Source organism: Hemibagrus wyckioides, linkage group LG09, assembly GCF_019097595.1.
Source record: "Hemibagrus wyckioides isolate EC202008001 linkage group LG09, SWU_Hwy_1.0, whole genome shotgun sequence".
In the NCBI taxonomy this organism is placed as follows: Eukaryota; Metazoa; Chordata; class Actinopteri; order Siluriformes; family Bagridae; genus Hemibagrus; species Hemibagrus wyckioides.
The window spans coordinates 23,037,584-23,063,681 of record NC_080718.1 but is presented as its reverse complement, the minus strand read 5'-3'; the positions used below and the strand labels follow the sequence as shown (position 1 = coordinate 23,063,681).

The window sequence follows — 26,098 nt, the reverse complement described above, 5'->3', positions numbered from 1 at the left end:
CACAGGTTTTCTGAGTCTCAGCTCAGCAATTCCAAAAACAATAAATAAATAAATACAAACTTTGTATTTATTTATTTATTTATTTATTTATTTATTTATTTATTTATAAATTCATTCATTCATTCATTTATTCATTTCAAGCTATTCACTGTGCTTTGGTTCATTGCACTGTTTTAACACATATCTTTGTTGTAAATGCAGATATCTGACTGGAACTGATAGCAGGTTGTCCTGAAGAAGTTGCCTCCATCTATGTTGCTTGTGATGGCAAACAAGCTTCCCAGTACATCCTGCTGAAAATCAACCCTAGAGCATGATGCTACCACCACCATGCTTGATTAAAGGTATGGCATAACCTGGTTATTTGGTTTGCACTAAACAGTATGTTTTGGCTTTTTATACCAAATGGCTCAACTCATTAGACCAGAAAATCCTTTCTTTTTTTCTCTCCCCAAAAAGCTCTCAGATTCTGGACACTTCCCCGCAGAGACCAAAGCTGTGAAGCAAAATATAAACAGTGAGGGGGATTAATGACAGCTTTGACATCCTGTCCTTTGAGCTCTGCTTGGAACTATAATGATGATTATTGGTTTGCCCTTAATAAATAACATGCTGAGTTAAAACGCTGGTGTCCTGCCTCTGACCTCACGTTACAAACAATCAGATTTGTATGCAGAAAGTTGACTATTTAATGAAAATGGGGAAAAACCACACACACACACACACACGTCCTATTTGGACTTTTTTGTTCTAAACCTAGCTTTTAAACCTGGGTAGAGGAACGCTTCACAGTAGCAGGGTTAGCACTGATTTTTACCTGAGGTTATGAAACCCTGCTCTGAAGCAGGATTAGCAACAGTAGTGTCAATGTAAAAAAATACTGTGTTAAAATCTTACGGCTAAATGCTTAGCAAAAGAAACCCAATCAGAAATTGTCTCATATCACATGCTTTCTACAGGCACAGAAACCCTGCGTGTTGCAAACAGTAGATGCCGCGATGGAGGTGAAAAAAATACTAATGTCAATTTGTGACAGAAAATGCATCAAATGGAGTGATGAGAAGACAGGTTTATTTTTACAGTTATGGCCAGAAAAGTCTGTTCAGGACAAACTGGGTGGTACAGTCAGAAATAACCGAGTATTTGAGGAACTGACTAAAAAAAGCCGAAGCTGGATATCAACGAACGCCTGGGCAACTACACGACACACTTAATAAGACCAAAAAAATATTACCAAGCTGTGAAAGATAACAATGAATTTTTATGAAAATTTAGTCCCAAGTTCAGCCATTTGTCAAGCCTTTTTTTCTCACTTTTTTCCCCTCACTGAAAGTGTGAGACCTTTTGTGCAAAGCAGTTAATATGTTTAATATCGCACATCTTTAAATAGAGTTAGAAATCTTAAATATTCAAGATATTGAACATGTACTGTCTTTGTTTTAAATATTTTAAAAGTCTAAAACTTTTATATAAATTTTATTTTCAGTGTGGTCTCATTCTGACACCTCTATTTTAAGAAAATCATAACTCTTTTTCCTAAAACGACAAAGAAAGATTTTTATTCACTTCCAAATCTTAAAGACTTTCATGCAAAGATCGTGTGAAGTAAATAAGGAGCAGTGTAACAAACACTGTTTAAATGTATTTTAATTACTAGTGTAAGAGCATTTTATTGCTTTCCTCACGGCGCTGAACGGTTGGCTTTGATCACGTTTTTGGATAAGTGCCACAGCAAAATGGACATAAATAGATTCAGTTTGTAAACAGCATAAATACCAGCTGTCACATCGATGCACGCAGGCCGTCGCTTACGCTGCAGAAATAGCGATGACAAACAGCATTTTTTTGAACAACGACCAAAAAAGAGCCAAAAAGATCAAAATACACTGAATTAATTGGTGATTATTTGTGCTGTGTTGTAAGAGAAAATGGAGGAGTTACTGTAACAGTGCATTTGTCTTCATTTCAATATCATCATCAGTGTACTAATCAACTTTTGCCTGAAAATGACTAGTCGACTAGTCTGTTTATGCTCATGCTATTTTATTTTAAGTCTCCAGGAGGCATTCCTATTATTGGTTGCTATAGTTATAACGTTTAAAAGTGGGTGGAGCAACTAGCATTCTAAATCAGGTTTGCCGCTAAAATGAAACATTCTTGAGGGATTATCTTTTGGCATTTGTGAATAAAATTCAGTAGTGTTTATCTGCATCGTATTATACGAAATTAAGGAGAATCAGTGTGATCTTTGCCTCGGATCACGTGCCACTCTGCAGTCTTTACTCTGATCGGTTGTCGCTCCATATTTGCAACTTTTCCCACATTATTGCTCGTGGCTCTGGAAGTAACACTAGACCTACTGGTCAATAAGGCTTCAATTAAATTTTATTTGTGGTATCTGGCACCAAGATGTTAGCAGCAGATCCTTTAATTCCTTTAATGGTCTCCATGGATCGGACTTGTTTGTTCAGCACATCCCACAGATGCTTGACTGGATTGAGATCTGGGGAATTTGGAGGCAAAATCAACACCTCAAACTCGTTGTTGTGCTTATCAAACCATTCCTGAACCATTTCTGCTTTGTGGCATGGCACATTATTCTTCTGGAATAACGCTTCCATGAAAGAGTGTACATGGTCTGAAACAATGTTTTGATAGGTGCTATGTGTCAAAGTAACATCCACATGGATGGCAGGACCCAAGGTTTCCCAGCAGAAAATTGCCCAAAGCATGACACTTCCTCCACCAGCTTGCCTTCTTCCCATAGTGCATCCTGGTGCCATGTATTCCAAAGGTAAGTGACGCACACGCACCCGGCCATCCACATGATGTAAAAGAAAACGCGATTCATCAGACCAGGCCACCTTCTTCCATTGCTCCGTGGTCCAGTTCTAATGCTCACATGCCCATTCTTGGTGTTATCGGCGGTGCACAGGGGTCAGCATGGGCACCCTGACTGTTTTGCGGCTATGTAGCCCCATACGCAACAAACTGTGATGCACTGTGTATTCTGACACCTTACTATCAGGACCAACATTAACTTCTTCAACAATTTGAGCAACAGTAGCTAGTCTGTTGGGTCGGACCACACGGGCCACCCCACATGCATCAGTGAGCTTTGGCCGCCTTCCATGGACCACTTTTGATAGATACTGACCACTGCAGATCGGGAACACCGCACAAGAGCTGCAGTTTTGGCACCGGTTAGTGGGTAGGATATATTAGGCAGCAAGTGAACATCTTGTCTTCAAAGTCGATGTGTTAGAAGCAGGAAAAATCGGTAAGCGTAAGGATTCGAGCGAGTTTGACGAAGGTCCAAATTGTGATGACAGAGATGTGGTGAGAAAAAGTGGCAAAAGGAAAAAAAAAAAAAAAAACCTTGAAAGGAAACGACTCAAAATGAAAGTTGTCCTCATGACAGCGGACAGTGTGATTACATAGTAGATATCAGATTGTCAAAAATATAAAAAATGTATAACAATAAGAAAGAGATTTGAGAAGAACTCACAAAGCACCCTTTATTTTCAATCTCTTTTCACAATCCAGCACGATTTCTTGCTTTTCTTTTTTTTCCCCACATATTCGTATTTCAAGTCTCTGTACTGCATGACACATTTTTGGGATTTATAGTCACTTAATCACACAAGACCAGAAAATAAAATCTCCACCAACACGTGACGAGAAAATAAATCACCTTTCAGTTCTAAGCCTTTCTTCTTGGGTTGTAAATGGCAATAACTTTTAAAGAAAATGTGGTATCTGAGACAGAGGTGTCTTTAGATTCAATAGAACCAGACCTTTGAGGTTTGTATAAATACTATACAACTAGAGGTTTGAATAAATACTATACAAGGTTGTAAACATATGCCTAGGCATCAGGTAAATTTCTAATTACTATATGACTATCTATCTAAAAAAAAAAAAAAAAAAAATCATGCAAGTCAGTGCTGCATTTCTCCATTCCATGTCTTTGTCTTCCCAGCTTGAGCTCTTCTGCTTTAACAAACGTCTTGAATTGTAATGCAAACACAGCAGATGCGTGCTGATTTTATACAGCAAATAATGTTGACCTATTAGTTTCTCAGGAGCACATAGTTGCAAAATTCCATGTGAATATAAACTGTTGAAGAACATTATTTACATTTACATTATTTACTGTCTGGTGTCACCCAAATGAGAATGAGGTTCCCTTCTGAGGCTCAAGGTTTCTTCCTCATATCATCTCAGGCGATTTTCCCTCACCTCGGGCTTGCTTATTAGGGATAAATGTTAGAGATAAATAGTAACTTTATCATTCTGCTTCTATACTTTTGTAAAGCTGCTTTGAGACAATGCCCATTGTTAAAAACATTATACAAATAAATAGAAGTGAACTGAAAATTTCACACGGCATGTGTATGAGCTCACGGCATGCTGTGTATTCCAGGTAGTGTGACGGCAAAGTCACTAGTCGTAGTCACTACAAGCAGAACTAAACGAAGCAGTCACTATATTAAACCTGTGCACAGCTTTAAGTTTGACACGTGACCTAGAACAAGAAACATCGTTCGCACCGAGGTTTATGATACTGTACGTGCCAACACCGAGGTAAATCCTCCGTTTTATTTGAACCACTTAAGCATGTCATGCCAACCATAATTAGTGTTGCAGGTCTCAACTGATCAAAGCAAGGGTTAGTTTAATTAACGTCCCACACAGGCTTTTAATTACCTGTCTGAACATCCACACCACTTGCGAGTGTTGGTAAGGACCTCGCCTTCATTGATGCTAAACCTTCAGAGCAAACATAAAGTGAAAAAAACAAACAAATAAATAAATAAATAAAAATAGTAGAGGAAATGGAACGGTCAACAAATACTGAACACGGAGACAGAAAAGCAGTGAGCTGGACAGATGAAAGGAAAACGGAGGGAACTCAAACAAGTAGAGAATTAAAAATAAAAAGAAGAAGAAGAAGTTAAAGGAAAGCTAGAGGCAGATAACCCTGTGTGTGTGTGTGTGTGTGTGTGTCTGCTGAGGTACACATGAAAAGGAGAGGTGAGCATGCACTCACACAATAACTACTGGTCCCTGGAGTAAGTTTTCAAAAGAACAGAACAGCATTGTAGTTATACTTTTTTATAAATTCCATTCGCAACCAACAATGGTGACAAAATACACTTTGCTTCGTATATATGTTGAATATGTAGTGAAATTGCAGCAGAGAGAGAAAGCTCTCATTATGTGATTTCCTATAACTGCACATTTGGTGGGTCTCATCACCAATTTGCCTGCATTATAAATTTGCCTTGTATTAATAAACATAAAATCACACTATTTATCCGTTTGTAGCACAAGTACAGTTCATGTAGAACTTCCAAAAAACACAGATGTTATAGGAGCTATAAACACACGTTTCCTCACCGACCGGCTCGCCGGGTTCCAGACAACAAATATCTTTTTAACATTATCAAACTTTTTAGCCTGACTCAGTCGATCAGATTTTGGGAAGATACGATGACTGCAAGCCAGTTAAAATTGCAGGATGTAAAAAAACTAATAGCAAGATCAATAATTTTTCCATCATTTGTGTGATTACAGCAGGCAACAGGAATGAACAGAAAAAAAAAATTGAAATGTTTTTGGAGGAAAAACATATGATGGATTCTGAATCATCCCAGTGACTCGAATCAGATCACCAAAAAGATTTGTTTACAGATTCCTTCGGTGACTCTTTCTGTAAGTTACATCATTACACCAGTAGCTGGTACCCGTGGATCGATCTTTTTAGATATTATGAGTAAGCAAGTCAACAAATGATCCAACTTAGTGAACAATCGAGCATGTGCTGACTCACTGATGTTCTTTCAGTTGGCCACCATTTTTAACACAAAGAGATGGGGCAGAACAGGGAGTTGGAAAAGTACTTTCACTTTTTTTCCCTTTTCCTCTAAACCTGAGTCAGAATGGCTGCATATAAGCTGCCTGTAAAATCATTAGAAGTAGAGAGATTCAGATCACTGTTTTTCCAAAGGCTTGTAGAGGAAGACATTCCTGATCCGTCTTCCCCTGGCAAATTCCCAACAATTATTATTTCTAAAGATTTTTTTTTCTTCTTTAACCTCGCAAAAAACTGTAATTTTAATTGTATATGGATTTTTTTTCTTCTTCCACTGTATAAAGGAAATGAACCAAAATAAATAGCTTTTATTGGTTGTAATTGCATTTAAGCAGAACCAGACCTTTGAGTCTGTATAAACACTGCAACTAAGCACAAACCTCTTCAGCCTATATTTAACCACTAATTAATGATTATCTAGCACAGCAAAAAAAAAAAAAAAAAAGAAAGAAAGAAAGAAAAAAAAATCTGAACTAGCGCACAAGCATTCTGCCGCTATCGTGTAACTCCGATCTATATTTTCTCCATTTCTCTGTCTTTGTCTTTCTCGTGCTCTCTGGTGTCATTTCTTTCTTTCTGCTTCAACAAATACAAGCAATAAGAGCTGGGATTGTGGGAGTAGCTGTTTGTTAACAAGTCAAACGCACAATGTGTCGGTGTAAAGGAACTACGATGCCTGCATGCCACACAACTGAATAAAAAACAAAACACACCATGCTGTGACTGCTCAAGTAAGCCATCTAATTGTTAAAGCAAATTATGCTGATAAAAAAAAAAAGTAAGACAACAACAACAACAAAAAGTAAAAAACAAAAAAAACAAAAAAAAACAAAAACAATAATAAAATAATAATTCATTTCAAGTTCACCTTGGATGCAGTAATGAGAGATCGAGTCAAATTAGAGAAAAAAAAAGGGCAATGATGTGTTTCAGGGTTTGTTTATTTATTTATTTATTTATTTGAGTGTGTGTAAACCATAAGAAGCAAGAGATGTTTTAGGGCAAAATATGACAGAGTCGCCATGTACTAGTGGAAATAGATGAAAAGATTGCAGATGCTAATTTATTTTAAATTATTATATTGTAATTATATATTATTTTATTAGAAATTGTGCATATCAAGTTTAATATCATCGCAAACTACAGTAATCGCAGTTCGTTATCACTTATTTTATATCAACCAAACAGCTGTTAACTCACCAGTCTGGCATTTTTCTCTCTCTTAAATATAGTAAATATAGAAAACTTTTTGTTACAGTTTTACTTCTAACTAGTACAAAGTGCTGACACTGGAGACTTCTGAAAAGTTTAAAAAAGGATACTGATTTCATAAACAGAACATTAAGAGTGACCACAAAATGATAGATAGATAGATAGATAGATAGATAGATAGATAGATAGATAGATAGATAGATAGATAGATAGATAGATAGATAGGAAAGAAAGGGAAGGAAGGAAGGAAGGAAGGAAGGAAGGGAGGGAGGGAGGGAGGGAGGGAGGGAGGGAAGGAAGGAAGGAAGGAAAGTAAAGGAAGGAAGGAAGGGACGGGAGGGAGGGAGGGAGGGAAGGAAGGAAGGAAGGAAAGTAAAGGAAGGAAGGAAGGGACGGGAGGGAGGGAGGGAGGGAAGGAAGGAAGGAAGGAAGGAAGGAAGGAAGGAAGGAAAGGAAGGAAGGAAGGAAGGAAGGAAGGGACGGGAGGGAGGGAGGGAAGGAAGGAAGGAAGGAAAGGAAGGAAGGAAGGACAGACTGAAAGGACCACTTCTATACCTCTGGAATTATATGCACAGCTTGAATTTGCATATTGGAACATGATGTCTTGTGTTTCATGATGCAATAGACTGTAAAAAAATTTGTTTCTTCAAATAAATCCACCAATAACTCTGCGGTTACAGTTTCTCCAAACAACCCGTCCTGAAAACATTTAATCATATAATAAGAACGTTTAAGGTGACTAAAATCTTGCGCATTTTAATCAGATCCTGTTTGTGTTTTTAAATCTAACACCCTGCAGCAAAAGCTCATCAGCTTTCTTTTGTAGGACTGTTCATTAAATAGAAATATTTTCGGTGCAATCATGAGTGCAATGTTTATCTGCTCCACTCGTTTGCAAACAATTTCTTCGACTGACTTAATTGTTAAAAATGAGTCTTCAGGATATGTCAAGACACCGTAATTGTGTGCAAGAAATGAAGAAATGAATTGTGAGGGCAGCGTCTTCTCCCCACGCAGCGTAATTAGCCCGCATAAGAGCGCAGTTAGTAAATCAGCCCTATTGTCAGGCCTAAGTAGTGAGGCCAAGAAAGTCATATATACTTCTTGACCCCATCTCATTCCTCACACCAGCAGATCTGCTCATTAAACACAGGACATCTCTCATTATCTCTCAGGACAACGTATCAACATGATGCACAAAAATCCACTAAGTCAAATAAGAAGGCAGATCAGGGAGCACTAAAACAGCTCACTGCCAAGATGGTTTCTTTTACTACTGACAGGCATTAGAATGATTGTATCATTAAAGCTTCTTAAAAATAAGAGTGAAGCTCGGATACTGCCATTATGGGACAGGGGTCTGAGCAGAGCAGCGATTCGAAGCCCGTAGTGTGCGTCACACTGACTCTGTGACTCATGAAGCACCCTACGGGGCCTGTGTGAACAGTGACGCATGACTCAGCCCTCTACGGAAAATCGAGAGGAAAGAGAGGAAATGAAAAATAAGGGAGAATGGGATAGGGGTGGGGGGTTATGAGGGCACTAAAGGCATGTATGTGTATGTGAGCAGAAGGGAAAAAAGTGCAGTTTAGGAGATAATACAGGGAATGATAGAAAGAGTTAATCATAATGAAGCATGCTAGCTGAAAGCATTTGTGCTAAAAATAAATGGCAGAAACGAACATCAGTAGTCTCAGCCTCAGATGTCACGCCTACTATCCGGATAGCTGAACGTCTGATGCATATGACACCCAAAACTGGAGACATTTCAGGAGTTCCAAAGTCGTCATCTGATTGGTTGGATTCTACAGAATTTCCAGGAAACGTGTACAATTTTGTGGAAACAAAACCGCCATGAAGCTCTACATCCATCATGGAAGACGGAAAACTGTCAATGAGCGTTTATGAGAACCAGCTAAACACTGGATTTTCCGAATGATGTGAAGTTCACGCATTTGCATGATTTTCTTAATTGAACGATCACGGTGGTCTGTTTTTTTTGTAAGGACATCACCTGTAAAAATTTTTTCACGTACGAAAACATAACGCTGAACAACCCTTGTTTAATAAAAGCTGCTATGGAGTCCAGCTTCTGCCGTCAGAGACTACCGTAATGCCAAAGTCTTAAAATCATTACTTAATTATTGACTGTTAAATCCTAAGCGCTGGGGAAATCTTGACTCTGATTTCGATTTATTTTCTCACATACACTACAGATTTACTGTTACTATAGAAACAGCTAATTTATTTAAGCTTGCATATATAGAAAAAAAGAAAAATAAATAAATGTTTTTAAATAATAGTGATGTACAGTCATGGATATAGTTAAGCAGTGTATAAAGAGATGTCTAACACCTGGAGAGAGGGAGAGAGACACAGAGAGAGAGTGGAAGAAAGAAAGAAAGAAAGAAAGAAAGAAAGAAAGAAAGAAAGAAAGAAAGAAAGAAAGAAAGAAAGAAAGAAAGAAAGAAAGAAAGAAAGAAAGAAAGAAAGAAAGAAAGAAAGAAAGAAAGAAAGAAAGAAAGAAAGAAAGAAAGAAAGAAAGAAAGAAAGAACCACAAGATAGGATACAGACTCTAATCAGCCTAGAAGCATGTCTCTGGACTGCGGGAGGAAACCGGAGCACCCGGTGGAAACCCACCAAACACGGGGAGAACATGCAAACTCCACACACACAGTGAGCGGGAGCGAGACTCAAACCCAGGACGCTAGAGGTGTGAGGTGAACATGCTAACCACTAAGCCACTGTGCCACCCACAACATGTAACTAAAAAATATTATTGGAAAAACTGCTGTGGCATAAAGGGAATAAACCAATTCAGGACAGGACTGTTACTGGAAAATAATCCCTCTGCTTCAGAGCTCATTACACCACTGCATTGTTAATTATTTTCCTAAAACAGCATTCTCTATCATCAAAAAGATCAGGTGTTTATTTGACCACAACCATTTGGGTTTTTTTCCCCCCCCTCACATCTCTACCACCAGGATGCATTTATTCCACTTTTTACTCATTATTATCAACATTCTAAAAGAAAACACAGTATATCTATAGAGTTTTCCATTTCACCCAAATCATCTCATAAAAGTTTTCTGCATATCAGACGTCTATATTATTAATCCCAATAGAACGCTCGAGGCAGAGGCAGACTATTTGTTTTAATATACGTATCAGCTGTGTCAAGAAGACAGGAAATATTAAACGGACGCAAGAAAAAAAATAGCAGAAACCTACTTTCTAATAGCAATGCGTTGCTTAAAGTAATGTGCTTTTATAAGAACCAGACACAGAAACACAGAGTCATATATCAGGAGAGCAAAGTTAAACTCTGCAGGAAAAATCCAATACAAGAGTGTGCAGGAAAAAAAACAAATCAACAACTCCATACTCATCCTCCAAGTGTGCAACACACACCCACAAGAAAAGAAAATGAATGCTATATCCTACACCACTCTGGGGAGATCCTGTGATAAATAAGGATGCAGAGAGAAGGTGTAATGATTTCTATTAATCAGGAGTAAATAATATTGGCAGAGTGCACAGTACACAAAGTGAGTTTGCATGTGTGTGTGTGTGTGTGTCAGTAGCAGACACTAAAAAAAAATCAGACTATAGCAATAATTAATATATATATATATATATATATGTTTGGTCAGAATGTGACGCGACAGTTTTTTTGGGCGTATCTCAATCAGCTCCCCAGTTCAGTAGTCAGGCCAGTGATCACAGAGTTTTAAAGTATGTCTCAATCACAAAATGCTTCCATTAACTGGAAATTTCATTCCCTAATAATTCCTAAAGTTGTTGTTCTTTCAGCTACTCCCTGTTTGGGGTCGCCACAGTGGATCCTTTGGTCCGCATGCCTCAATATTGGCACAGGTTTTATGCCGGATGCCCTTCCTCACATAACCCTCCCTTTTTATCCAGGCTTGGGGCCGGCAAAGAGAGTTAACTCTTCGAATCCAGGCCGTGGCAATGAGAGCATGGGATCCTGCCACTGAGAGTTTGTGCCCTTGAACCCAGGCCGTGGCAATGAGAGCGTGGGATCCTGCCACTGAGAGTTTGTGCCCTTGAACCCAGGCCGTGGCAATGAGAGCGTGGGATCCTGCCACTGAGAGTTTGTGCCCTTGAACCCAGGCCGTGGCAATGAGAGCGTGGGATCCTGCCACTGAGAGTTTGTGCCCTTGAACCCAGGAAGTGGCAATGAGAGCGTGGGATCCTGCCACTGGACTTCCAAATCAATCCTAATATATGTAATGTTTAATGTTTTTCTTTTTACTATTCTACAGAGAATAGAGGAAAAAAAATGTAGAATGAGTGTTTATAACTGCTCCTGGTATCTTGTTTTTAACAACATTAAACCTAGCTTTCTTATAAATAGGTTAGAAAATAGAAAAATAAATTAATAAATAGAAAAAAAAAAAGTATGGTGTGTTGTTCATTAATGCATTAATAATTGCACTTGTCAAATCGGTGATGTATACTGGGAGCAAAAATGTAAAAATTAAGTGTTAAAAATAAGTTTTAACTAGATATACATCTATATCATCGAATCTGGCAACACAAGCGTTTTAATCATGTACTGTTTTGATTGCTAGCTTCTTTATTACTTTGTATATCTCTCATTCACCTCTATTTATTTTTTCCTTGCTTATCGTAGACAGATTCATTCTTCATCATGACCTCCACAAATCACTTTAAGGAAGGCTTTAGGGAAGGGTTATGCATCATGCAAGCCCTAAGGATACAAATATAGTGTACTTGTAAAAAAGTAGGGCACTTAAACTGCTAGTCTAAGGAAGGAGTACCTGTGTCGACTTTTGACTTGACCCGGGAAAGGTCGATGTGGCGAGGAGGACGGAGAGGAGCGGCAGGGTGACGAGGGACGGGTCTGCGTCGCTCGGAGAATTTACTGATTTTAGACAGCGGAGCAAAGATACCTTCAGGAAAAGAAAGAAAAAAAAAAGTCAGAGAGATTTTATAACTGTAGTGCTTTATACTCCAACTACACTAATAGATCTCAATTCAAAAGTATAAGCTTATTTTATTCAAGAAATAAAGATATTAAAAAAAATAAATAAAATAAAGACAGAATGGATTCTGCTTCCCTCTGCGCTTCTAAGTAGTGTTTTGTATTAACATAATATAGGCTGAAAGATATTTCATCATTACTGAGCTATATATAGCTGGAGTGACCTATTTTCAGGCAGGAATGCTGGTATATAAAATCTAACGTGCAAAATAAATAAAAGGCAGGCAGAGGAGAGGAAATGAAAAATTAATGATGCTCATATCTAAGAGTACTTGGAAAGCAATAAATAAATAAATAAATAAATAAATAAATAAATAAAGTAACACATTCTTTGGGGGCCATATGTACACTGATCTAAGGATATAGTCATAAAATATATCATATATTAAAAAGCCTTTATAAAGAAATATTTTGTCTAATCTTTCTAAAAAAAAATTAGAGTTTCTAGTCATGTTTATTTTTAACATTTAGGATATAGAAGGATATAATGATGCTTTGGTGTGATTAACACATTAAGAACAAAACTCCCCTGTTAAAATGGCAGAAATAAAATGTGAGAAACTTGTTTATAATTATTAATATTTTTACAAATATTTTTAAAAAATAAAACTATAATTTTTTATACACTGCCATTTCACATTGAGGGTGATTTATCTTGTTTTCCTTTTTTACATGATAAAATCATGCCATTTTTGCAGGTGTGGGTAAATTTTATTATTTTACAATAAATCTACACACAGCTTTCTCAATGTTTTATTTCTCACATTTTTGTATCATTTCCTGATATTTCTTCTGGTATTAAAGACAAAAACACAGGTTTTAGAAAACACTACGCAAAGTGGACTGGGATTCTGTGAAGCGTCTAATAGAATATATTTTTAATCCATTGTGTTTATAATGCATAATAAAGAGAGATCTATAAAAGTATGAATGATTTGTTACATAATACGAATGTGTTCTATTCATGCATGACATGAATAGTTTGTTATACAGTATACTATGACCTTCGTACCAAGTCGTCATGTAAAGAAAGATGTAAAGAAATGAGAGTTATACCGTGTTTCATACGGCAGGTAAAGTAGTGAACACCAGCCACGGATCCGTCATTCTTCCCCTCTGGCTGCTGAAGCTCTACACCAGCCCACAGACCCCCAGCAAACTCGGTACTGCCGCAGAAGCGCAGGGTCCCCACCTTAAACACAACCACACCACACCCAGACCACACATGCACACACACACCCACACATACACAACACACCCACACACCACACCCACAGCGTTAGACAGGAACTCAAGAACATTCTTAATGTGCCAAAATATATTACATCAACCAAAATCGCCATGTTCTTTGTGAAGTTTTTTGAGCAAACAGAAAGAAATCTGCAGGGAATTGGAGGCAAAATGGTTTTCTAGCCATGTGGGGTCGTGGGAAGATAATGCTCATTCAATAGACCTGTTTCTTGCCTGCTTTATCATGCTCTGTCCTCCAGAGAGCAATGAAAAGTGATTACTCTTGCACAGAGACCCCCTTTACACACACACACACACACACACACACACACACACTCACAGGAGTGTGTATTTAGGCCAGCGCAGAGCGGTTGACAATTTTTGCATGCCTACATTCGTAAACAGTCAAATGAACTCCGATAGAAATAACGGCAAAAAAGTAAAATAGAGATCAAAGAGAGCGGGCGGCGCAGAGGCGGCCCGGCGATAATGGAGTTTTGATTAGCCAATCTACGGATTCTTGCTGCTTGCTGCACTTTAGTCCCAGTGTGCTACGGGATTTTATTAATGGCTTATTCATCTTTGTGTCTATATGCGGGCACAGCTCCAGATTTAAAAGCAAGGACAATGCCAATCAGGTGGATATCCAGTCGCCACAGACACTTCTGCTCTCCACTTTCTTCTCATTTAGGTCATATGACTTGAGAATGAGAGCAACCAAGATTCTGACTGATTCAAATAATGAGTTTTAACTGAAAAGCACTAACATATTAAGTGTTAGGGTTGTTTGCGCTGCTGGTCAGAAGGTTTTGAGATCAAATCACTGTTTTGTGTAAAGAGTGAAGAACATTCTTCTGCTTGATCTCGAATCTCAACAATGAGACCAAGAGAGCAAAAACAGGCACTCTTTGGATGAAAGGGATGAGATACCCTCTCTCCCCATTCAATCACAGTGACACTAGCCAAATGTGGCCTTCTATAACTTCACATACGTACATGAGGATGGACAGCATGTTCCTCTAAGTATGTTACTGTTAACACAGCACATATTTTGGGTATTGTTGGTGTGATGGCCTTGCTATTACAGTGTGATCAGCTGGGGGAATCTGATGTAGTTGGCTGCTTGCACAATCCTGGCCTCTGAGGGGAGGAGCCAGGTCAAGCGGTGCCACCCCCTGTACTTAAGTTTGTGAGGGAAGCACAGTGTAGATAGTTTTTTTTGGTTTCACTTTTGTTTCTAGATATGCTTGTATAAAACAAAGCGGCGTTAGGGAAGTGTGCTTTGCACTGCCATAGTCCAGCCCCGTGCTTTGTCATTGTCCTGAAATTTGTAAAATATAACAAGTAAATACGTGTGTTGGTCTCCTTCCCTCACTGTCACCATCCATTGCTGACCCTGAGTCTCCCCTAGGCCTACATCAGGGTCATAACAGTTACACTGCCATGTGATGCAGCAGTTTGAAAATATTTTTTTTGGTTGGATCATGCATCTTGGAGAAAGCACATATTGACCTTCACCCTCCTGACTTTGTAGCTATCATAGGACTGAGATAAGGTGGTTGGTGTGTAGGAATTGAAAGAGATAAAGGATTGGGGAAAATATGATCATCAGAATCATTAATGATGGTCACGATCGGGTAAAAAGTAGAATTCGGAAGCAAGGAAGTTCGAAAGAAAGAAAGGAGGGAAGAAAGGAAGAAAGTTCGAAAGAAAGTTCGAAAGAAAGAAAGAAATTCACACCTCTAATGTTGCCAGATTTTTTTTAATAGCATGCTTAACATTCAGCTGCAATATCAAGATCTAAAAGAAAACCTAATGTGTGATATGATTCAACAGTTAATAAAATAGCACTTGATCCAGGACAGGATGACAGGATAACAGTGTGGTCAATGTTGGCATTTAAATCTGCTGATCCTGCTGCCTGGAGTAACTTGCAAAATGAAATGAAAGTGAAGGAGCTGATCTCATTAGACTGCCCTCAGCTGAATTTTAATGATTTGGAAACTAAAACATCTGGCTTTAAAAGCTTTGCCTGATGCAGTTGTGTGTATGTATGGCTACTATTTGTTTAACAAGCATGAACTGTGCTGCTGCTTATTTTTTTTGGCCAGGATGCTCTTATTCCTGGTAAAATAAATAAATAAATAAATGAATGAATGAATGAATGAATGAATGAATGAATGAATGAATGGAGCTGGACTGATAGGTCTCAGACACGCCTCTGATTTTGCCAAACTACATACCACATGTTCTCATGATCAGAAAGCCCACTGTCGAGAAAGTCTGAATTCTAAAAACCCAATACACAAAATTTACTTTTAAAACCATAAACACACCACAGGTATTCCAAACATATCAATAACGTAAATGATCATTAGTCATGACTGGTCACTGTGTAGCTATAGCTCTATATATCTGTAAAGTCAGTCTAAAGATAACTAAATATATTTCCTGCTTGACATTTATGAAACAGTGCAACTGTGTCGAGGCTCTATAAATTCTATTGCAGCTTTTAGCTAGTGCTTAAAGCAAACAAAATATGACCGCTTGCTAGCGATACTGACATTTACTTTACCATATTCACATCTTTTAGCAGCTGTGGATTTGTACATAACAGGGTCGTTTGTTTTCTTTACACTTGTGGCTTAGCTTTCTATTAATCTTTTCAAAACAAAAGAGAGAGAGAGAATATATATTTACATATATATCCATATACAGTACATTCATACTGTCTCTTTTAATATTTGGGATTCTGTTGGTTTTGTGATATTCATGTTATATCATAGACAAATGTGATCTACTGATACATATTACAGATAGAACACAAAAATTTCCATCCATGTGCTTCTATATGTATTACTGCTATCATTTTCTATTCCGGCTATATGAGATATTACACACTGTGCTCTTCAGAAATTCTTTAGACCAATGTATTTACCGTAAACCACATGCATTAATGGTCACAGAGAAATCAGGGTTTCTGGATTGGATTGAGTGTCTCAATCTGGGGACAAATTACATCTAAATTCTATAGTGTAACACACCACAGCTCTAACCTTCTCAGCAAAACATTTTGTCTGTCAATTAAAGAAGAAAAACATTCAGATATATCAAATCAGATAACAATATATAAGAGATTTAGCCATAACTAATCAGCCATAACCTTAAAACCACCTACTTAATATTGTATATGCCTGCGTTGTGCCACCAATACAGTTCTGGCCTGTCAGAACCATCAGTATCATCAGACCAGGCCACCTTCTTCCATTGCTTCATGGTCCAATTCTGATGCTCACATGCACATTGTAGTGGTATACAGGTGTCAGTATGGACACCCGTTTGCATCTACACATCCCCATACAGAGCAAGCTGTGTGTTCTGCAACCTTTCTATCATAGCCAGCATTAACTTTTTTCAGCACTTGTGCTACAGTAGCTCTTCTGCAGGATTGGACCAGACAAGCTAGCCTTCATTCTCTATGCACATCAGAGAGCCTTAGGCACCCATGACTCTGTCACAAGTTTACGGGTAGATACTAACCATACATTGCATACCCGGAACACCCCACATGGCCCGCTGTTTTGGAAATACTCTGATCCAGTCTTCTATCCGTCACAAATGAATCCATGTCAAAGTCATTCAGTTCTTTACGGTTGGTCATTTCCAACACAGAAGTGAAAATTACAACAAAAGTGAAATTACTGTTCACTTGATGCCTAATATATCCCACCTCTTGACAGGTGCCACTGTACTGAGATAATGAAAAGAATGAAGAATTAACACATTAAATGAGCTATTAAACTAGCAGACAAGAGACATAATTAGCTAACAGATTTTTCTCTGAAACAGCAGATAGAACCTGTCACTATGTTGTCTGTAGTAGTTTTCGTCCGTCTGTCCAGCCATCTTATATTCAAGGTTAGAGCGATATGTTAAGAATGAGAGGTTAAACGTTTGTAGAATTCATATAGAAATATCAGTAAATCATGCAGATAAGCTGATCAGATTTCGGAATTGATCCAAATGGAGTTAAAATTACAACAATGTCTGAAATCCGAAGGTACAGTATTAGGAGCATGTAGGACGAGACGTGCTGAGAAGCTAAGTTATTACAAATGTAAAACAACATTGGGTTTTCAAGTGTAGCCCAGAATTATGAAAGATGCTGATATAACAGGTGGCTGTGAATCTGTAACGGGGAAAAGTGGGAAGTTTTTGTCAGGTGCTGTTTCATCCAAGAGCCAAAACTATGGAGGCAGAGAAGTGCAAAACAAATTAACAAACACCAAAACACAAAGACAAACTGGGAAAGGTAGGAATAGTTTGCTAATGGAATTATTGCCACTGATACACATCTTACTCAAGATATACAAGAAGTAGGAAATTGTGTATGTAACTTTATTTCTTGTACAAGTGTGGAGCTGTGTGTTCACTTTAAACCATTTCGTTGTGTTTTTGGATTTGTTATTGTGTTTTTGGATTTGTTATTTTTGTTTTCGGTTTTGTTATTGTGTTTATTGTGTTTTTGGATTTGCTATTGAGTTTTTGGATTTGTTATTGAGTTTTTGGATTTGTTATTGAGTTTATTGTGTTTTTGGATTTGTTATTTTTGTTTTCGGATTCGTTATTGTGTTTTTGGATTTGTTATTGAGTTTATTGTGTTTTTGGATTTGTTATTGTGTTTTTGGATGTTATTGTGTTTATTGTGTTTTTGGATTTGTTATTGAGTTTATTGTGTTTTTGGATTTGTTATTGTGTTTATTGTGTTTTTGGATTTGTTATTGTGTTTTTGGATGTTATTGTGTTTATTGTGTTTTTGGATTTGTTATTGTGTTATTGGATTTGTTATTTTTGTTTTTGGATTTGTTATTATGTTTTCGGATTTGTTATTTTTGTTTTCGGATTTGTTATTGTGTTTTTGGATTTGTTATTGAGTTTTTGGATTTGTTATTGTGTTTATTGTGTTTTTGGATTTGTTATTGAGTTTTCGGATTTGTTATTGTGTTTTCGGATTTGTTATTGTGTTTTCGGATTTGTTATTGTGTTTTCGAATTTGTTATTGTGTTTTCAGATTTGTTATTGTGTTTATTGTGTTTTCGGATTTGTTATTGTGTTTTCAGATTTGTTATTGTGTTTATTGTGTTTTTGGATTTGTTATTGTGTTTTTGGATTTGTAATTTTTGTTTTTGGATTTGTTATTGTGTTTTTGGATTTGTTATTTTTGTTTTCGGATTCGTTATTGTGTTTTTGGATTTGTTATTGAGTTTATTGTGTTTTTGGATTTGTTATTGTGTTTATTGTGTTTTTGGATTTGTTATTGTGTTTTTGGATTTGTTATTTTTGTTTTTGGATTTGTTATTGTGTTTTTGGATGTTATTGTGTTTATTGTGTTTTTGGATTTGTTATTGTGTTTATTGTGTTTTTGGATTTGTTATTGTGTTTTCGGATTTGTTATTTTTGTTTTCGGATTTGTTATTGTGTTTTCGGATTTGTTATTTTTGTTTTCGGATTTGTTATTGTGTTTTTGGATTTGTTATTGAGTTTTTGGATTTGTTATTGAGTTTTTGGATTTGTTATTGTGTTTATTGTGTTTTTGGATTTGTTATTGAGTTTTCGGATTTGTTATTGTGTTTTCGGATTTGTTATTGTGTTTTCAGATTTGTTATTGTGTTTATTGTGTTTTCGGATTTGTTATTGTGTTTTTGGATTTGTAATTTTTGTTTTTGGATTTGTTATTGTGTTTTTGGATTTGTTATTTTTGTTTTCGGATTTGTTATTGTGTTTTCGGATTTGTTATTTTTGATTTCGGATTTGTTATTGTGTTTTCGGATTTGTTATTTTTGTTTTCGGATTTGTTATTGTGCTTTTGGATTTGTTATTGAGTTTTTGAATTTGTTATTGTGTTTTCAGATTTGTTATTGTGTTTATTGTGTTTTTGGATTTGTTATTGTGTTTTTGGATTTGTAATTTTTGTTTTTGGATTTGTTATTTTTGTTTTTGGATTTGTTATTGTGTTTTTGGATTTGTAATTTTTGTTTTTGGATTTGTTATTGTGTTTTTGGATTTGTTATTGTGTTTTCGGATTTGTTATTGTGTTTTCAGATTTGTTATTGTGTTTATTGTGTTTTTGGATTTGTTATTGTGTTTTTGGATTTGTAATTTTTGTTTTTGGATTTGTTATTGTGTTTTTGGATTTGTAATTTTTGTTTTTGGATTTGTTATTGTGTTTTTGGATTTGTTATTTTTGTTTTCGGATTTGTTATTGTGTTTTTGGATTTGTTATTTTTGTTTTTGGATTTGTTATTGTGTTTTTGGATTTGTTATTTTTGTTTTCGGATTTGTTATTGTGTTTTTGGATTTGTTATTTTTGTTTTTGGATTTGTTATTGTGTTTTTGGATTTGTTATTTTTGTTTTCGGATTTGTTATTGTGTTTTCGGATTTGTTATTGTGTTTTCGGATTTGTTATTTTTGTTTTCGGATTTGTTATTATGTTTTCGGATTTGTTATTTTTGTTTTCGGATTTGTTATTGTGTTTTTGGATTTGTTATTGTGTTTTTGGATTTGTAATTTTTGTTTTTGGATTTGTTATTGTGTTTTTGGATTTGTTATTTTTGTTTTTGGATTTGTTATTGTGTTTTTGGATTTGTTATTTTTGTTTTTGGATTTGTTATTGTGTTTTTGGATTTGTTATTTTTGTTTTTGGATTTGTTATTGTGTTTTTGGATTTGTTATTGTGTTTTCGGATTTGTTATTATTTTTTCGGATTTGTTATTTTTGTTTTTGGATTTGTTATTGTGTTTTCAGATTTGTTATTGTGTTTATTGTGTTTTTGGATTTGTTATTGTGTTTTTGGATTTGTAATTTTTGTTTTTGGATTTGTTATTGTGTTTTTGGATTTGTTATTTTTGTTTTCGGATTTGTTATTGTGTTTTCGGATTTGTAATTTTTGTTTTCGGATTTGTTATTATGTTTTCGGATTTGTTATTTTTGTTTTCGGATTTGTTATTGTGTTTTTGGATTTGTTATTGAGTTTTTGAATTTGTTATTGTGTTTTCAGATTTGTTATTGTGTTTATTGTGTTTTTGGATTTGTTATTGAGTTTTTGGATTTGTTATTGTGTTTTTGGATTTGTTATTGTGTTTATTGAGTTTTTGGATTTGTTATTGTGTTTTTGGATTTGTAATTTTTGTTTTTGGATTTGTTATTGTGTTTTTGGATTTGTTATTTTTGTTTTCGGATTTGTTATTGTGTTTTTGGATTTGTTATTGTGTTTTTGGATTTGTTATTGAGTTTTTGGATTTGTTATTGTGTTTTTGGATTTGTTATTGAGTTTTGGATTTGTTATTGTGTTTATTGTGTTTTTGGATTTGTTATTGAGTTTTCGGATTTGTTATTGTGTTTTTGGATTTGTTATTGAGTTTTTGGATTTATTATTGTGTTTATTGTGTTTTTGGATTTGTTATTGAGTTTTGGATTTGTTATTGTGTTTTCGGATTTGTTATTGTGTTTATTGTGTTTTTGGATTTGTTATTGTGTTTTTGGATTTGTAATTTTTGTTTTTGGATTTGTTATTGTGTTTTTGGATTTGTTATTTTTGTTTTCGGATTTGTTATTGTGTTTTCGGATTTGTTATTTTTGTTTTCGGATTCGTTATTGTGTTTTTGGATTTGTTATTGTGTTTTTGGATTTGTTATTGAGTTTTTGAATTTGTTATTGTGTTTTCAGATTTGTTATTGTGTTTATTGTGTTTTTGGATTTGTTATTGAGTTTTTGGATTTGTTATTGTGTTTTTGGATTTGTTATTGTGTTTATTGAGTTTTTGGATTTGTTATTGTGTTTTTGGATTTGTAATTTTTGTTTTTGGATTTGTTATTGAGTTTTTGGATTTGTTATTGTGTTTTTGGATTTGTTATTTTTGTTTTCGGATTTGTTATTGTGTTTTTGGATTTGTTATTTTGTTTTTGGATTTTGTTATTGTGTTTTTGGATTTGTTATTTTGTTTTTGGATTTTGTTATTGTGTTTTTGGATTTGTTATTGTGTTTTTGGATTTGTAATTTTTGTTTTTGGATTTGTTATTGTGTTTTTGGATTTGTTATTTTTGTTTTCGGATTTGTTATTGTGTTTTTGGATTTGTTATTGTGTTTTTGGATTTGTTATTGTGTTTTTGGATTTGTAATTTTTGTTTTTGGATTTGTTATTGTGTTTTTGGATTTGTTATTTTTGTTTTCGGATTTGTTATTGTGTTTTTGGATTTGTTATTGTGTTTTTGGATTTGTTATTGAGTTTTTGGATTTGTTATTGTGTTTATTGAGTTTTCGGATTTGTTATTGTGTTTTCGGATTTGTTATTGTGTTTTCGGATTTGTTATTGTGTTTTCAGATTTGTTATTGTGTTTTCAGATTTGTTATTGTGTTTATTGTGTTTTTGGATTTGTTATTGTGTTTTTGGATTTGTTATTTTTGTTTTCGGATTTGTTATTGTGTTTTCGGATTTGTTATTTTTGTTTTCGGATTTGTTATTATGTTTTCGGATTTGTTATTTTTGTTTTCGGATTTGTTATTGTGTTTTTGGATTTGTTATTGAGTTTTTGAATTTGTTATTGTGTTTTCGGATTTGTTATTGTGTTTTTGGATTTGTTATTGAGTTTTTGAATTTGTTATTGTGTTTTCAGATTTGTTATTGTGTTTATTGTGTTTTTGGATTTGTTATTGTGTTTTTGGATTTGTTATTGTGTTTACTGAGTTTTTGGATTTGTTATTGTGTTTTTGGATTTGTAATTTTTGTTTTTGGATTTGTTATTGTGTTTTTGGATTTGTTATTGTGTTTTTGGATTTGTTATTGAGTTTTTGGATTTGTTATTGTGTTTTTGGATTTGTTATTGTGTTTACTGAGTTTTTGGATTTGTTATTGAGTTTTTGGATTTGTAATTTTTGTTTTTGGATTTGTTATTGTGTTTTTGGATTTGTTATTGTGTTTTTGGATTTGTTATTGAGTTTTTGGATTTGTTATTGTGTTTTTGGATTTGTTATTGTGTTTACTGAGTTTTTGGATTTGTTATTGTGTTTTTGGATTTGTAATTTTTGTTTTTGGATTTGTTATTGAGTTTTTGGATTTGTTATTGTGTTTTTGGATTTGTTATTGAGTTTTCGGATTTGTTATTGTGTTTTCGGATTTGTTATTGAGTTTTTGGATTTGTTATTGTGTTTTCGGATTTGTTATTGTGTTTTCGGATTTGTTATTGTGTTTTCGGATTTGTTATTGTGTTTTCAGATTTGTTATTGTGTTTATTGTGTTTTTGGATTTGTTATTGTGTTTTTGGATTTGTAATTTTTGTTTTCGGATTTGTTATTGTGTTTTCGGATTTGTTATTTTTGTTTTCGGATTTGTTATTATGTTTTCGGATTTGTTATTTTTGTTTTCGGATTTGTTATTGTGTTTTTGAATTTGTTATTGTGTTTTCAGATTTGTTATTGTGTTTATTGTGTTTTTGGATTTGTTATTGAGTTTTTGGATTTGTTATTGTGTTTATTGAGTTTTTGGATTTGTTATTGTGTTTTTGGATTTGTAATTTTTGTTTTTGGATTTGTTATTGAGTTTTTGGATTTGTTATTTTTGTTTTCGGATTTGTTATTGAGTTTTTGGATTTGTAATTGAGTTTTGGATTTGTTATTTTGTTTTTGGATTTGTTATTGAGTTTTGGATTTGTTATTTTGTTTTTGGATTTGTTATTGTGTTTTTGGATTTGTTATTGAGTTTTTGGATTTGTTATTGTGTTTATTGTGTTTTTGGATTTGTTATTGAGTTTTCGGATTTGTTATTGTGTTTTTGGATTTGTTATTGAGTTTTCGGATTTGTTATTGTGGTTTCGGATTTGTTATTGTGTTTTCGGATTTGTTATTGTGTTTTCGGATTTGTTATTGTGTTTTCGGATTTGTTATTGTGTTTATTGTGTTTTTGGATTTGTTATTGTGTTTTTGGATTTGTAATTTTTGTTTTTGGATTTGTTATTGTGTTTTTGGATTTGTTATTTTTGTTTTCGGATTTGTTATTGTGTTTTCGGATTTGTTATTTTTGTTTTCGGATTTGTTATTGTGTTTTTGGATTTGTTATTGAGTTTTTGAATTTGTTATTGTGTTTTCAGATTTGTTATTGTGTTTATTGTGTTTTTGGATTTGTTATTGAGTTTTTGGATTTGTTATTGTGTTTATTGAGTTTTTGGATTTGTTATTGTGTTTTTGGATTTGTAATTTTTGTTTTTGGATTTGTTATTGAGTTTTTGGATTTGTTATTGTGTTTTTGGATTTGTAATTTTTGTTTTTGGATTTGTTATTGAGTTTTTGGATTTGTAATTTTTGTTTTTGGATTTGTTATTGTGTTTTTGGATTTGTTATTGTGTTTTTGGATTTGTTATTGTGTTTTTGGATTTGTAATTTTTGTTTTTGGATTTGTTATTGTGTTTTTGGATTTGTTATTTTTGTTTTCGGATTTGTTATTGTGTTTTTGGATTTGTTATTGTGTTTTTGGATTTGTTATTGTGTTTTTGGATTTGTAATTTTTGTTTTTGGATTTGTTATTGTGTTTTTGGATTTGTTATTTTTGTTTTCGGATTTGTTATTGTGTTTTCGGATTTGTTATTTTTGTTTTCGGATTTGTTATTGTGTTTTTGGATTTGTTATTGAGTTTTTGAATTTGTTATTGTGTTTTCAGATTTGTTATTGTGTTTATTGTGTTTTTGGATTTGTTATTGTGTTTATTGTGTTTTTGGATTTGTTATTGTGTTTTTGGATTTGTTATTGTGTTTATTGAGTTTTTGGATTTGTTATTGTGTTTTTGGATTTGTAATTTTTGTTTTTGGATTTGTTATTGTGTTTTTGGATTTGTTATTGTGTTTTTGGATTTGTAATTTTTGTTTTTGGATTTGTTATTGTGTTTTTGGATTTGTAATTTTTGTTTTTGGATTTGTTATTGTGTTTTTGGATTTGTTATTGTGTTTTTGGATTTGTTATTGTGTTTTTGGATTTGTTATTGTGTTTTTGGATTTGTAATTTTTGTTTTTGGATTTGTTATTGTGTTTTTGGATTTGTTATTTTTGTTTTCGGATTTGTTATTGTGTTTTTGGATTTGTTATTGTGTTTTTGGATTTGTTATTGTGTTTTTGGATTTGTAATTTTTGTTTTTGGATTTGTTATTGTGTTTTTGGATTTGTTATTTTTGTTTTCGGATTTGTTATTGTGTTTTTGGATTTGTTATTGTGTTTTTGGATTTGTTATTGAGTTTTTGGATTTGTTATTGTGTTTATTGAGTTTTCGGATTTGTTATTGTGTTTTCGGATTTGTTATTGTGTTTTCGGATTTGTTATTGTGTTTTCGGATTTGTTATTGTGTTTTCGGATTTGTTATTGTGTTTTCGGATTTGTTATTATGTTTTTGGATTTGTTATTTTTGTTTTCGGATTTGTTATTGTGTTGTTGGATTTGTTATTTTTGTTTTCGGATTTGTTATTTTTGTTTTCGGATTTGTTATTGTGTTTTCGGATTTGTTATTGTGTTTTTGGATTTGTTATTGAGTTTTTGGATTTGTTATTGTGTTTATTGTGTTTTTGGATTTGTTATTGAGTTTTCGGATTTGTTATTGTGTTTTCAGATTTGTTATTGTGTTTATTGTGTTTTTGGATTTGTTATTGAGTTTTTGGATTTGTTATTGAGTTTTTGGATTTGTTATTGTGTTTTTGGATTTGTAATTTTTGTTTTTGGATTTGTTATTGAGTTTTTGGATTTGTTATTGTGTTTTTGGATTTGTTATTGTGTTTACTGAGTTTTTGGATTTGTTATTGAGTTTTTGGATTTGTAATTTTTGTTTTTGGATTTGTTATTGTGTTTTTGGATTTGTTATTGTGTTTTTGGATTTGTTATTGAGTTTTTGGATTTGTTATTGTGTTTTTGGATTTGTTATTGTGTTTACTGAGTTTTTGGATTTGTTATTGTGTTTTTGGATTTGTAATTTTTGTTTTTGGATTTGTTATTGAGTTTTTGGATTTGTTATTGTGTTTATTGTGTTTTTGGATTTGTTATTGTGTTTTTGGATTTGTTATTGTGTTTACTGAGTTTTTGGATTTGTTATTGTGTTTTTGGATTTGTTATTGAGTTTTTGAATTTGTTATTGTGTTTTCAGATTTGTTATTGTGTTTATTGTGTTTTTGGATTTGTTATTGTGTTTTTGGATTTGTTATTGTGTTTACTGAGTTTTTGGATTTGTTATTGTGTTTTTGGATTTGTAATTTTTGTTTTTGGATTTGTTATTGTGTTTTTGGATTTGTTATTGTGTTTTTGGATTTGTTATTGAGTTTTTGGATTTGTTATTGTGTTTTTGGATTTGTTATTGTGTTTACTGAGTTTTTGGATTTGTTATTGAGTTTTTGGATTTGTAATTTTTGTTTTTGGATTTGTAATTGTGTTTTTGGATTTGTTATTGAGTTTTTGGATTTGTTATTGTGTTTTTGGATTTGTTATTTTTGTTTTCGGATTTGTTATTGTGTTTATTGAGTTTTTGGATTTGTTATTGTGTTTTTGGATTTGTAATTTTTGTTTTTGGATTTGTTATTGAGTTTTTGGATTTGTTATTGTGTTTTTGGATTTGTTATTGAGTTTTTGGATTTGTTATTGTGTTTATTGTGTTTTTGGATTTGTTATTGAGTTTTCGGATTTGTTATTGTGTTTTCGGATTTGTTATTGTGTTTTCGGATTT

At 33.8% G+C, this 26,098-nt stretch overlaps 1 protein-coding gene across 4 annotated transcripts in view; it reads right to left on the bottom strand.

Moving 5' to 3' along the window:
- The window catches only part of zgc:103755 (uncharacterized protein LOC449988 homolog), a 69,604-nt gene that overhangs the window by 22,630 nt on the left and 20,876 nt on the right, over positions 1-26,098 (bottom strand). For 3 of the 4 annotated variants that reach the window (XM_058400105.1, XM_058400106.1, XM_058400104.1), the window contains 3 exons: positions 13,180-13,315; positions 11,900-12,031; positions 4,711-4,773 (listed from right to left, as the gene is read on the bottom strand). In XM_058400105.1, the coding sequence (XP_058256088.1) occupies positions 4,711-4,773; positions 11,900-12,031; positions 13,180-13,315 (331 nt within the window). The remainder of the gene's footprint in view (positions 1-4,710; positions 4,774-11,899; positions 12,032-13,179; positions 13,316-26,098) is intronic. The other variant, XM_058400107.1, reaches the window with a different exon arrangement.